Genomic DNA, 14,171 nt, shown 5'->3' on the forward strand with positions numbered 1-14,171 from the left:
GAAGAGGGTGTCAAATTCCCCTGGAACTGGAGTTATGGATGGTTGTTAGCCACCATGTGGGTGCTGGGACTTGAACCTAGGTCCTTTGCAAGAGCAGCCAGTGTTCCTAACAGGTGAGGCATCTCTCCAGCCCCTGTTTTATATTGTTTTGAGACAGAGTCTTCCCATAGCCCCAGCTGTCTTGGAACTCGCTAAATAGACCAGGCTGGCCTTGAACTCATAGACCTCCACCTGCCTCTGCTTCCTGAGTGCTGGGACTAAAGCATGTGCCACCACACCCAGCTCAAGAATTTTTTTTTTTTTGGTCTTTTTGAGACAGGGCCTCCCTGAAGCCACAGCTGGCTTGGAACTTGCTATGTAGACCAGGCTGGGCTCCATTTCACTTTCATAGCCCCAGTTGGCCTGGGCTCACTGTGTCAAACAGGTTGGTCTATAACTTACAGAGACCCACCTACCTCTGCCTCCCAAATGCTGGGTTTAAAGGCGTGCAGCACCAGACACAGAAAGACATTTCTTTATTTCTGTTTATTTCTTTATTATTTTTATTTTATGTGTATGAGTATAATGTCTGAATGTAGGTAGGTGCACTCGTGTTGTGCAATGTCCTCAGAGGTCAGAAGAAGTCATTGGATCCCCTGGAACTGGGGTTACAGAGAGTTGTTAGTCGCCATGTGGGTGCTGGGAATTGAATCCTGGTCCTCTGCAAGAGTAGACAATGCTGTTAACCACTGAGCCATCTCTTTCCAGCCCTGGTTGATCTCTGCAGGCATTGCACGACACAGGTGCACTCACATACATGGAGGCAATACACTCATACTTACAAAATAAAAATAATAAATAAAATATTGCCTGCATGTATGTGAGCACACTTATGTTGTGCAATGCCTACAGAGATCAGAAGAGAGCATCGGATCCCCTGGAACTGGAGTTGCAGATGGTTGTTAGCTGCCATGTGGGTACTAGGAATTGAACCCGATCCTCTGAGCCATCTCTCCAGCCCCCTTGATTTTTTTTTTTTTAAATGAAACTGGAACCAGCAACTCAACAATTTAAAAATAAAATACAATCTAAAGACAAACCAGTTTGCTAGATGTGGTGGCCTTTAATCCCAGCAGTGGGAAGGTAGAGGCAGGCAGATCTCTGAGTTCTGTATCTAGGACTACATAGTGAGACTTCTCCGAAAAAAGGGGGGAGGGGAGAAAGAATACCAATTTGATACTTATATGCTGAGGAATGATGATAGGGAAATATTAAAAGTCTTTGCTTTCTGTAATTCAACTTTGCACAATAAAAAAATCTGCAATTTAAGATGAGTGTGGTGGCATACAATCTGTGAGATTGAGGCCAGCCTGGTCTACATAGTAAGTTCCAGGCCAGCTAGGGTTATAAGGAGACCCTGTCTCAAAACAAACAAACAAAAAAACACCCTATAATTTATAACATACAAGCTGGGATGTTTCAGGCAGCATTTATTAGCATTGTGTTGGAATGACAGCATACTCAGTGCAAAGTACACATGTTGTGTGTTCAGAGCCAAGGCTGCAATGAAGTCAGGTGATAAAACCTGAGCGAGTACTGCCAGAGGCACCTGAGATTCTTTACACATTGGATTTTGAATTAATTTTTGGTTGTTCAGAAACCTTTTACTATTGCCAAGTTTTTTGTAGCCTGGAGTTCATGTCCATGAACCACAGTTTAAGCTGTGCTGTGGGTAACAGTGAGACTAAAAAGACAAAAGAAAACCTTTAAGGCAAATCCCATCCAACCTACAATGCTAGAATGCACTTGAGTTATTTTTGAGCCATAGAGTATACAGTGAATTGGCAGAAAGACACCAACAAGGACCCTTTGTATGACTACTATAGCTATGTCCATTGTGGTTACAACATACCTTTGGAATGTGTAGGAGCCTGGATTCCCAACTACAATAGAAATATTAGCATTTAAAATCATCCTGTGCTCAGGGCCTTGGCTTGAATATCTACCCAAGTTAGAGGCTCTCCAAATTCTACCTAAGATTGCTGCCATGGGACTCCGTTTTTTTTCTTTGAGCTCCTGTAACCTCCATGCCCCAGATCACATTCTTATTAGCAGGGTACCAAGTAGAAAAACACAGGATAGATTTTTGTCCTGCCTACCATCATGTGAAATCCATTTCCCCAGTTCTTTGCAAAGGTGTCATAGTCGCTTCCCTTTTTTTTTTTTTTTTTGGTTGAGACAGAGTCTCCGTACGATGCAGCCCTCTGGCTGGCCTGGAATTTACTATGTATATACTAGGCTGGCCTCAAACTCAGAGAGATCTGCCTGCTTCTGCCTCCTGAGTACTGGGATTAAAGATAGGCACCACTATTACCAGGCGTGGTGGCACACGCCTTTAATCCCAGCACTCAAGAGGCAGAGGCAGGTGGAGCTCTGTGAGTTCAAGGCTAGCCTGGTCTACATAGTGAGTTCCAGGACAGCTGGGGCTACAAGGAGACCCTGTCTCAAAAAGACAAAAAAAAAAAAGATAGGCACCACCACACCCAGCTAATCTCTTCTTTAATCTAGGTGCTGTTCTTTCCTCTGGTGCTGTTATTTCTTCCTCCTTAGAATCTCAGAGAAACTCATTTCTGGGCCTTGTTCTCTCTGCAAAGCAATGTTATTTTCATGTATAAAAACTGAGTTCTTCACCATTCTGAGACCAGCAAGGAGACAGGCTTATGTCTATGTGTCATCTTCAAGAGCCTCCGGGAGCAAGGATTTGGGAAGTCCCTCAATAATTTGCCCATGGCTTCCATTGCTCTGTAGGTACATTCCCACCTGAAGTACCTGGTGGACAACCATGCCAGTGTATGGGCATCTGCCAGCTTTCAAGAGCTATGGCCGTCTCCACAGAACCTGAAGCTCTTTGAAAGGTACCTCTATACCTTGAGAATTGTGGCTCCATTTCCTCCTGCCTTTGGGCATCTTGTGCCAGCCAGTGTTACAAGACCTGATTCAGAATCTATTTTCCTGCTGCTATCTCTCATTGCATGACATCATCCCCTAAAGAACTCATCTAATTGAACCATACTATCTCCAGCAAGCCATATTATTGCCTATCCTCCATGTCTGCCTTGCTTCCAGAGAGTCCCCCTGGGCTGTGACTATTGCCATTTGACTCAGATGTGAGTCACCTCTCCATGGAAGCTGTATTCAGCCTTTTTTTTCTTTTGTTCAAAAACCATGTAATTTCAGTCCTATTGCATTTCAATCACTCACTCACTCACTCACTCACTCACTCACTCACTCACTCACTCACTGTAATCATGACCCAGATGCTGGAGGGGGCACCAAGCCTATAATCTGTGAGCCCAAATGCCAGCAATCACGCCCATTTTCTAAGAGCTAATGGTTCCAGAGGGTGTCCTTGGGACAAGGGGCTGAGCTTAAACCTTTTCATTTCACAACTAAGAAATCATAGCTGAGGACAGGATTTTCCTCATGAGTGTTTACCCAGGCCCTCACCACTTGAGCTGCCAAAATCCAGGTAGATAGCTCCAGATGCAGGGTGGCATGCTACTGTGCCATGCTTGAGCTGCTTCTGGTTAAAACTTAAGTATTTCTTACTGAGACATAATCCATATACCATCAAGTTCTACTCATGAAAACTATATAATTCAATAGTTTTTTAAATACATTGACAGTTATAAACCTCATCCTACCCAACTTAGATCATTCTTATCACCCTGAAAAGAAATCTTGTGCCCATTAGCAGTCACTGCCTGGTCTTCCTACAATCCCAGAAACCTTATCCAATCTATTATCTATTTTCTGTCTCTAGGTTTGCCAGTTGTAGACCTCTCATGTAAACAGAATTATAAAATATTTGACCTTTTGTGACTGGCTTCTTTCACTGCGCATACTGTGTTCAAGGTTCATTCACATTGTAGCCTATAATTGACAAATGGTCCTTGATTATATTTTATGAAAAAAATAATTCAAGTCAGGAAATAGGCATTTCAGCTTCAAGTGCTATGATGGAATATCACTTTTGTAACCTGAAGTAGTGTGGCATTTTCTGCTCTTAATGTTTTAGGGCTGCTGAAAAAGGAAATTTTGAAGCTGCTGTGAAACTGGGAATAGCCTACCTCTACAATGAAGGCCGTAAGTCCCTGGGCCCCTATGGGTGTTGGCACTTTAGATACGCGCAAGCCTTCAACCCTTCAGGAGCTCATGGTCTACTTGTTCTTACTGTACCTGATGGTTTGCCTGTGTCTGCTCTCAGTCATCTGTGCCTAGAGGTGCCCTGTACAGAACTCATTGACACTTTGACTTAGGTTCTAAGAAAGTCACCTCTTGTTTTCTGAAACCCTTGAATTTGATTCATCAAAGGATGACTCTGATCAGAGCCTCAGAATTGGGGCTGCTCAGGCAAACCAGCCTATGTCCAGATACCCTGCCCTCTGCCCAGTTAACAGCAAGGCCTGGGTATGAATGTGGCTCCTTTACTTGTCCATTCTGTGGAACTTGGTCAGAAGTCAGCATGCCTTATTCTATAGGGGACAGTGACACAGGAGCCACCTAGCATGCCACAGACAGATCAGAGCCACCCTAGGGCCTGATCCTTTTGCCCCCCGCCCCAAGACCAACTGCTCCTTAAAAGACTCTTGCAGGGCATGGTGATATATGCCTTTAATTCCCATACTTGGGAGGCAGAGGCAGGCAGATCTCTGGCCTACATAGTAAGTTCCAGGCTAACCAGAGCTGCATAGTGAGACCCTGTCTTTAAAAAAAAAAAAAGACTCTGGCAAGCTTCTGTGCTCAGCACCCCAAGGAATCAGCCTCAGTCTGTGCTTTCCCATCCCCATGATGTAAATGTTTAATGATTATAGGGTATAGACCATTGTTCTGCATCTATAAGATCTGGTGTCTTGCTGAAGTGTCTGCCCTTGGCCAACTTACAGGGCTATTATGACTGAGAACCTGTGAGCAGCCCTCTCTTCCAGGCTTATGATACCCGAGGTCCTGTCCCTACCCTCCTGTCAGATAGCAATTCCCAGATGTGAATCATGCACCACAATGTGCAATGCCATGGTTTTTAGTGTATTTCTTGTACAATGATTGCTAATCTCATTCTAGAGTATAATCATCCTCAAAAGAACCCTTCCCACCAACCCTTTAGCAGGATCATTTTCCTGCAGGCTATAGGAGCCCCTCAGCCCCTCGGGGTTAGAATCCAGGCTTCATCAAGGACTCCAGAAGAGGCTTATAACAGAGATGACTTGAACAAAGCAGGGGGAGAATCTAGAGCCCCATCCTAGACTACTCATGTCTAAAACACTGGAGGCTTTGCCTTTTGGTGGGTTTATGTTTTTAGACTGCTAAAAGATTGGAAAATTTTGCTCATTCCAGCCCCCAGAGACATCCTGGGTCTGTCCTGTTTTCTCCCACAGTGTCTGTGTCAGATGAGGCCCGTGCAGAAGTGAATGGCCTGAAGGCCTCTCACTTCTTCAGTCTGGCAGAGCGATTGAATTCAGGTGCTGAGCCCTTCATCTGGCTCTTCATCCGCCCACCCTGGTCAGTGTCTGGAAGCTGCTGCAAAGCTGTGGTCCATGAGAGCCTCAAGACAGAGTGCCAACTACAGAGAGTAAGTTGTGGCAAGGCCCACAAGGCATAGCATCCATGAGTCTAGTTGGAGTCCTAGAATACAGGAAAACCCTGGAGCAAACTCCATGGGCCTTGTCAGAAAGCTAAAGGAAGTGGAGGTGCAGAAAACTGAGTATAGGGCTGAGGCTTTAGCTTAATGGTAGAGCGAGCCCTCCCCGAGCATGTTAGGCACCCTGGGTTCCATCCTCCGTATCCCCCAAAAAGAAAAAGAGAAAGAAAGTAAATAAATTGAGTGTAGATGTGGGGAAGTATCTTCAACTGAAGTAATACAAGCCAGGGGTGATGGCAGAACTCCTGGGAAACGTGTTGGTGGCTGGAAACTAAGGACTTAGGCTAAAGAAAACAGCCAGAGCTGGAAACTAAAATTTGACAGTGGTCTTTTGTGTGAGGTCAGGTACTGAACAGCAAGGTGGGAAGGGTCGTGTCTGCCAAGAACCACACTTTCTTCTTTTTTTTTTTAAGACTCACAAAGCTTCCTTACTGCACTGCTTGGGAAGAGTGCTAAATCTTTTTGAGGTGAGTTAAATTGTTCTCTCTGTTAAAAGTTTGCCTTGTTTTGACCTATCCCTGGCATAGTTCCAGGAAATACCTGAACAAAAGCAGAAAAGGGCATCTAGGGTCTATGTAGAAGACAAGCTCTGTTCTGAGAGGCTACCTGGAGGCGAACCTTAGCAGGAGATTCTGGCTCTACCATCATTACCTTCAAGGGAGGCCCTTGAGTGGGCTCTGTGACCTGACTCCTGGAGAGCTCTGAGAATTAAATGGGACATTATGAGTAAGGCCCAGCAGTGTGGATACACTGGGAACTGAGTAGACAGTGCTGACATGTTTGCCATGTGACTCTGCTATTGGTGGCCTTCCAGACTTCTCTACTCTTAAGTTTTTAACAGGCTTTGTGAATCCCTTCTGCAGGTTTAGGGAAGGCAGTAGCTTCTAGTGAAAGCATCAAAAGGATGTAGAAAGCACCTAAAGAGATAGAGGAACACTGAGAGCCACCAGCACCAGCACCCATGAGGACCAGGGAAGTTCCTGTGGAAGCAAGAGTGAAGTGCAGACTTTGTGTGTCCCAGACCCATGTCCACACAAATCTGGAAAAGCAGAGTCCCGAGGCCATGTTCCCTGTTGGTTAGAGCAATTGTATGCTTAGTAATAGCATTTCTACTCTGATGTAGTTAATTTATTAGTTAACATACTGCATGCAACTGCAGGTGGAGGTAGAATAATTTATCATTGAGCAGAGGGTAAGAAAAGAACTATGTTTGGCTTTACTCTAGGATGAAGAGAAAAGGAAACAGGCTCATGACTTTTTTGAAGAGTCTGCTCATCAGGGATGCTTGGCCAGCTCATATCTCCTTTGGGAAAGTGACAAAAGGATGGATGTAAGTAGACCCTAGTCTGGGAGAGGATAAGTCACGTAGGCACAGTTTCTCATGTAGCTCTGGGATAAAGTTTAGTTAGCAAAAGGGAGGATTCTCTCAGCTCCTTGCTTCTCAGGACTTCGGAGCTTCTTAGCAGTGGGCTGCTATTCAGCATCTGCAAGAAGACCATTGTTTGGGGATAAAGGCTGGGAAGCCAGTTCATTTGAAGAGGGAAGAGACATTTAGAAACCTCATGGGACAGTTCTGTGTCCCTCACAGGGCACAGCTGTATAAGGGTAACTTTATTTTGTTGACAGATGTCTGATCCTGGAAGATGCCTCCACAGCTTCCGGAAACTCAGGGACTATGCTGCCAAAGGCTGCTGGGAAGCACAGGTGATGTGAGGAGCTGACTTTGCTCCTTTCAACCTTGGGGCAGGACTGCCTTGGCTCTACACAGGAGACTGAAGCAGTATGATTGGTCCAGGGCTGCAGCTGAGTCTTAAAGGAGTTTAGCTCCTTTGAGTGTGCAGAGAGGGACCCAGAAATGCTTTGTTCATCTTTACCTGTCTCTACCCTTGTCTCTTTACCAGCTTGCCTCTTAATTCTAAGTGCTGCTATCACTTGAAAGTTGTTCTGTAGGTACTGCTTATTGTGAAAAGAAAGATTAGGGATGCCTCAGAGCAGAGGGTTGTGTGGAATGCTCTACTGTTCTTTTTAGCACCTAACCTTGCTCAAGGCATCCAGCCAGGAAATCAGGCATTTGTAATTGGCTTTCACTAAATTCTCCCCTTCCACCTGTAAAGAACTTTCAGGCTGGGGATGTAGCTCAGTAGCAGAGTACTTACCTAGTATGCAGAACTTACCTAGTATTCTTAGAACTGATGAGGGTGGGAGAAAAAGCTCAGTAGCAGAGTACTTACCTAGTATGCAGTACTTACCTAGTATTCTTAGAACTGATGAGGGTGGGAGAAAAAGTTATTTCAGAGCAAATCAAAGAAATCCTCACAGCTTGCCAAGCAGGTGGAAACTTGTTCTTACTGCCCCACATGTGGGTGGTTGATATCCATCAACACTCGAAACACTAGGGAAGAAAACACAAATCACCAGATGGCACAGGCTGATGTGTGTCATAGAATGTTGTGTTCATGTCCAAAAAGGTTGTCAAAGATTTACAAGAATTTTAAGAACTTGGACCAGTGAGATGGTTCGACAGATAAAGACACTTGCCACCTGATGACTGACCTGAGTTTGATCTCCAAGAAGAAGAGAACCAATTGCCAAAAGTTGTCCTCCACATTCATACATGGCACATATGCACCCACATACATACTAACATATAACACAAATAATTGTAAAAGATAAATAATAAGAAATTCAGTATAATTAATAGTAGTATGATCCTAATGAATATTCAAAGGGCCTCAGATTCTCAGAAAAGAGGAAATAAATAGAAAAAATTGAAAAGCATGGTAACATTTGCCAAGCATGATGGCTTATACCTGTAATCCCAGCACTCAAGAGGCTGAGGCAGGAGGATCATGAGTTTGAGGCTCTCATGGGCAGGGGAGATAGTTCAGTTGGTGAAATGCTTGCTACACAAGCAGGAGGACCTGAATTTCATCCCCAGCATGTATGCTTTAAAAAAGACAAGTGGGGCTGGAGAGATGGCTCAGGTTAAGAGAACTGACTGCTGTTACAAAGGATGCAGGTTTGATTTCCAGCACCCACATGGTGGCTAACAAGTGTAACTCCAGCTCCAGGGGGGAATCCAATGCCTTCTTCTGACCTCTAGGTGTTGCACGACACAGGAGCACTTACATGCAGGCAATACACTTATACACATAAAATAAAAATAATAATGAATAAAAATTTTTTTTTTTTTGGTCTTTTTGAGACAGGGTCTCCCTGTAGCCCCAGCTGTCCTGGAACTCACTATGTAGACCAGGCTGGCCTTGAACTCACAGAGATCCACCTGCCTCTGCCTCCTGAGTGCTGGGATTAAAGGTGTGCACCACCGTGCCTGGCGAATAAAATATTTAAAAAAAAATTTTTTTAAAAAGACAAGCAATTGGGCATGGTAGTACATGTCTTTAATCCTAGCACTCTGTGAGTTCAAGGCCAGCCTGGTCTACATAGTGAGTTTCAGGCCAGCTGGGTCTACAGGGAAACTGTCTCAAAAAGACCAAAAATAAAGGAAGAAAGAGAGAGAAATACAGGCATGAGGCCAAGCATGGTGACACATACTTTTAGTCCCAGCACTCAGGAGGCAGAGGCAGGTGGATCTCTGAGTTTGATGCCAGCCTGATCTACATAGTGAGTTCAGGTCAGCTGGAGCTATGGGGAGACCCTGTCTCTAAAAGACAAAAAAATAGATAGGCATGGTGGTAGACACTTATTATCCCAGTGCTGAGGAAGCAGAGACAGGAGGATCCTTGAGGTTTGCTGGCCAGTCAGTCTAAATGAATTGCCAGGTTCAGTGAGAAGACCCTGTCTCAAAAAATAAGGTGAAAGAGTTGGGGCATAGCTCAGTGGTAGATCACTTACTTCACATGCATGAATCCCTAGGTGTCTGTCAATCTTCAATACTACCAAAAAGAATAAGGATAAGAAAGAAAAGAAAAAGGTGGAGAGTGGTTGGGGAAGACACCAAGATACTTGATATCAAATCTCTGGCCTCCACGTGCACCTGCGTACATGAGTGTGCGTGCATACACACACACACTAAAACTAAAGGAAAATTAAACTTTGCTACTAATTTTAAATGAGCTGTTTGGGACCTGTCTCATTAGTGAATAATATTTTGAGTGGCTAGCTAGTAGTAACTCCTGTGAGTAGATATTTTTAACGATCCTGGTTTCGGCTGATGAAGGGGTTATGAAAGTCAGCATGGACTTGGTTAGGTGTAGCAAAAGACTCCATAGCTGTTCCTGTGGGCTCAGATGTGGGGAACTGGATGTTCTACAAAATAGTCAACAGAAACACTAAATGGAAGAACAGGTACAATATGCCTATGTCAGATAACTTGGAAAAACTAATGTTATTGCTGGATAGGGAAAGAAAAGGTGCATGTCAATTGTGGTCAGAAATGTGTATGTACACTGAGCTACAAGTACCTAGGAAAATCCAGATGGAAGTGTATAAAAATGATTGGCAGTGGGGCAAGAGCACTGGCAGTTCTTACAGAGGACCAGGGTTGGGTTCCCAACACTCAAGTGGAGGCTAACTACCATCTGTAACTCCAGTTCCAGGGGATCTGACACCCTCTTCTGGTCTTCATGGACATTGCATGCATGTGGTTCACTTAACATACATACAGGCAAAACACTCAGATACATAAAAATAAATAATAAAGATTGACAGTGACCATTTGAAGTCTTTGTGGGTGCTAGGTGTGTCCTAAGTGTTAACAATTTTAGTCCATCCTCATCTGCTGACTCCAGGGCCATTAATGGACCATTTCATAGAAGAAACGGGTACAGAGTGGTCTCCCTCCTAGAGACCACGTAGCCCTGTTGTTACAGAAGGTTGAGAAGGCTCAGCAGGAAAATGTAGACACCTGTGTTTTCTCCTTCTGAGTCCTTCACTTTGGAAATGGAGAAGCTCACGCTCTGTTGTGCTTGTCTTTTCCTCAGCTGGCTTTGGCCAAAGCCTGTGCAAGTGGGAACCAGCTTGGACTAGAAGGGAAAGCGTGCAGTGAGATGGTCTGTCAGTTGTTCCAGGCCTCTCAGGCCATCAGCAAGCAGCAAGTCTTCTCTGTGCAAAAGGGACTCAATGACATAATGAGGTGAGCCCAAGTATCTGATCCAGTGACAGAACAATACCATAGTCACTTGTCATAGTGCAGTGTGCCATTCCATCATTAACTTCCTGGATCGCTCGTCATGTGTGTTTTTTAAAAACAGTATAAGCTATCTAAAACCAGTATAAGCTATCTAAACTTTCGTGAAGGAAATATTCTGCTTTACTTTTAACATGTATCTTATTTGCTTTTGATTTTTTTCACTTTTCCATCTGTGTGTGCATATTTGCATAGGTGTGGGTGTATTGTGCAAGTGGATATAGGTGCATGTACATGTAAGGCCCAAAGCTGATGTCGGGAATTTTCTTCCATTGTTCTTCCCCTTATTCAATGAGGCAGGGTCTCTTGATCAAACCCAGAGCTCACCAAAATGGCTAGTCTGTGTACCCCTATTGCTCTGGGGATTGCCTGTCTTAGCCCCTGAAGGCTGGAATTAACAGATGGGCTTCTATACCCAACTTGGCATTTGTGTAGATTCTGGAATCCAAACTCCAGTCCTCACACTTGATTGGCATGTGCTTAGTGACTGAGTGATCCCCCATCCCTGCTTTTGATTTTTGAGATAGGGGCTCATTATGTAGCCCAGTCCGGTCCTGACCCTCTGATCATCCTCCTTTGTCTCTTGAGTGCCGAGATTATAAGTGTAAGCCACCAAACCCTGTTCCTGTTCCTTTTATTGTTTAGTTTTTGTTTAGTTTTGGTTTTTTGAGACAGGGTCTCCTTATATCCCTAGCTAGCCTGAAATGCATTGTGTGACTAGGCTGGCCTTGATCTCAGAGATCTCCCTGCCTCTGCCTCCTGAGTGCTGGGATTAAAGGTGTGTGCCACCACACTGGGCTCCCAGTTATCATTTTAAGGTCATTGAACATGTAATACCATTCTAAACCTCTTTCTAAAATAATGGGACTCATCCATAGTTTCTGAAGCCAAACTACAGCCTTTTTTTGATAAAGGAGGAGCTAGATATTGAGCCTAGGGCCTTGTTCATAATAAGTTACCACTCCACTAACCTACAATCCCAACCCCTATAGATTTTTTTAAATAATTTTCTTTATAATCATCAGTATATTTTATGAAACTCATCAGCTAGCCAGGCCCAAGGACTTATGTCCCTGTCCTTTCCCTGGGGCAGTGACCCTGACATCCAGCCCAACCTTCCTCTTTCTATTGGTCTCCAAGGTTTAGAAATAACACAGTAAATTGCAGAGCATATTAAAGGGTAAAATAGAAAATGTGCATAATTTTTTAAGCTTACATCTGAAATTTCAAATACATTTTGGATTTATAATGGGCAGCCTCTGGTTCTTCATAGGAGATACTGCTCAGAACATAATATATGCTTAGTAAATAGGGTTTTTTAAAGAATATTTTAATTTTATTTTATGTGTATGAGTGTATTGCATGTATGTGAGTGCACCCATGTCGTGCAATGCTGCAGAGGTCAGAAAAGAGCATCGGATTCCCTGGAACTGGAGTTAAGGACAGTTTGTAGTCGCCATGTGGGTGCTGGGAATCAAACCTGGGTCCTCTGCAAGAGCAGTCAGTGCTCTTAACCGCTGAGCCATCTCTCCAGCGTGGAAGTTGGGCATGGTGGTACACACCTTTAAACACTAGCAGTCAGTTGGTAGAGGCCGACAGATCTCTGTAAGATCAAGGATAACCTGGTCTACATAGCAAGTTCCAGGGCATCTGGTGCTACAGGGAAACCCTATCTCAAAAAGAAAAATTGTCTTGAGGCCAGGGAGATGGCTCATTCAGTAAAGTAAAGCTGATGTACAAACATAAGGACCTAAGTTTGGTCCCCAGTACTTGCATAAAAGGCTGAGTATAGTGGTATGTGCTTATAATCCCAGCACTGGGGACGTGGATATGGATGGCCAGCCATTTTAGCCTAATTGTTAGGCCCCAGGTCCCAGTATAAGATCCTGTCTCCAAATAACAAGGTGAACTGGTCCTGAGGAATAAAATCCAAGGTTGATCTCTAGCCTATACACACACATCCACATGCACCTACAGTCAGCTGAAAACACACACACACACACACACACACACACACACGGAGGATTGTCCCAGGCTAGAGATATAGCTTAATTGGTAAAGTACTTAGCAAGCATGAAGGTACTTAGTATGCATGAAGCCTTGGGTTTGATCCCCAGCACCACGTAAACCAGCTGTAGTAGTGCAAGACCCTTGGTCCTAGCACTCTGAAGGTGAAAGCAGGAAGATTGAAAATTCAAGGTTAGCAGGGCATAGTGGGCATGCCTTTAATCCCAGCACTGGGAGGCAGAGGCAGCCTGATCTACATACAAACTACAGGGCAACCCTGTCTCAAAAAGACCAAAAAAAAAAAAGAAAGAAAGAAAAAAGGTTATCCCCAACTACATAGCAGGTTCAAGGCCAACATGGGATATACAAGACCTTGTCTCAAAAAAATAAATGGTCCCTTTCCCAGGATAGGATTATCTTTTGCACATACATATACTTACATGTTCACATATGCCCTCAGAAATGCAGATAACATTTGCCTGTTAGCAGCCCCAAGCTAGAATGCTTTTGTGCCCTGCCCCTATCCTACCCTACTAATCCCTTGTCTTCAGCTCTTCCCATCTGTTGGAAGGAATATGTTGATTATACTTTCTACAGTCTTACACTGTAATTTAACATTGTTTAGTTGTTATTTAACTTAGGTGTCTGGGCTTTTTAAAGCAAATTTAACTTTTAACACGTGATTCAGTGATCTGTTTTTGTAAATTTTGATTACATTTATTTTTTATGTATTGTATGTGTGCGTGTGTTTGTAGTAGTATGTGTGTGAACCCCCCCAAAAGAAAAAATACTATATGTGTGGTGGTTAGAGGACAACTTGTGGGAGTCCTTTCCTTCCACCATGTGGGTTCTGGGGATTGAATTTAGGTCCTGAGGCTTGGCAGCAAGCACCTTTAATCTGCTGAGCCATCTTGATGGCCCCCAGTGATCTGTTTTTAGAAGTCAGATTATTGGGCTATTGGATGGCTCAGCAGGTAAAGGCACTTGCTTGCCAAGCCCGATGATCTGAGTTTGATTCCCAGGACTCACATGATTGAAGAAAATAACCAACTCCAGAAATTTGTCCTCTGACCACCACACACTTGCTGTGGCACATGTGCCCATACACACATCCACTCCACACGAAATGAATGTTTTTTAAAAAAAAAAACACCCAAAAATTCAGGGACTGGAGAGATGGCTTGGCAGTTAAGAGTAATGGCTGTTTTTGGGCTGGGGAGATGGCTCAGCGGTTAAGAACACTGGTTGTTCTTGCAGAAGACCTAGGTTCGAATCCCAGCACCCACATGGCAGCTAACAGCTGTCTGTAACTCCAGTCCCAGGGGATTTGACAGCCTC

General features: G+C 44.0%; 1 protein-coding gene across 2 annotated transcripts in view; it reads left to right on the forward strand.

Moving 5' to 3' along the window:
* Ccnf (cyclin F) overlaps positions 1–14,171 on the forward strand; it is a 32,534-nt gene that overhangs the window by 4,445 nt on the left and 13,918 nt on the right. For both annotated transcript variants that reach the window (XM_029569773.1, XM_008845414.3), the window contains exons 3-9: positions 2,788–2,894; positions 4,058–4,125; positions 5,415–5,608; positions 6,091–6,144; positions 6,903–7,007; positions 7,304–7,381; positions 10,621–10,772. In XM_029569773.1, coding sequence (XP_029425633.1) covers positions 7,002–7,007; positions 7,304–7,381; positions 10,621–10,772 — 236 coding nt within the window. In that variant the 5' untranslated portion in view covers positions 2,788–2,894; positions 4,058–4,125; positions 5,415–5,608; positions 6,091–6,144; positions 6,903–7,001. The remainder of the gene's footprint in view (positions 1–2,787; positions 2,895–4,057; positions 4,126–5,414; positions 5,609–6,090; positions 6,145–6,902; positions 7,008–7,303; positions 7,382–10,620; positions 10,773–14,171) is intronic.

Source organism: Nannospalax galili, unplaced genomic scaffold, assembly GCF_000622305.1.
Source record: "Nannospalax galili isolate Female #2095 unplaced genomic scaffold, S.galili_v1.0 scaffold471, whole genome shotgun sequence".
In the NCBI taxonomy this organism is placed as follows: Eukaryota; Metazoa; Chordata; class Mammalia; order Rodentia; family Spalacidae; genus Nannospalax; species Nannospalax galili.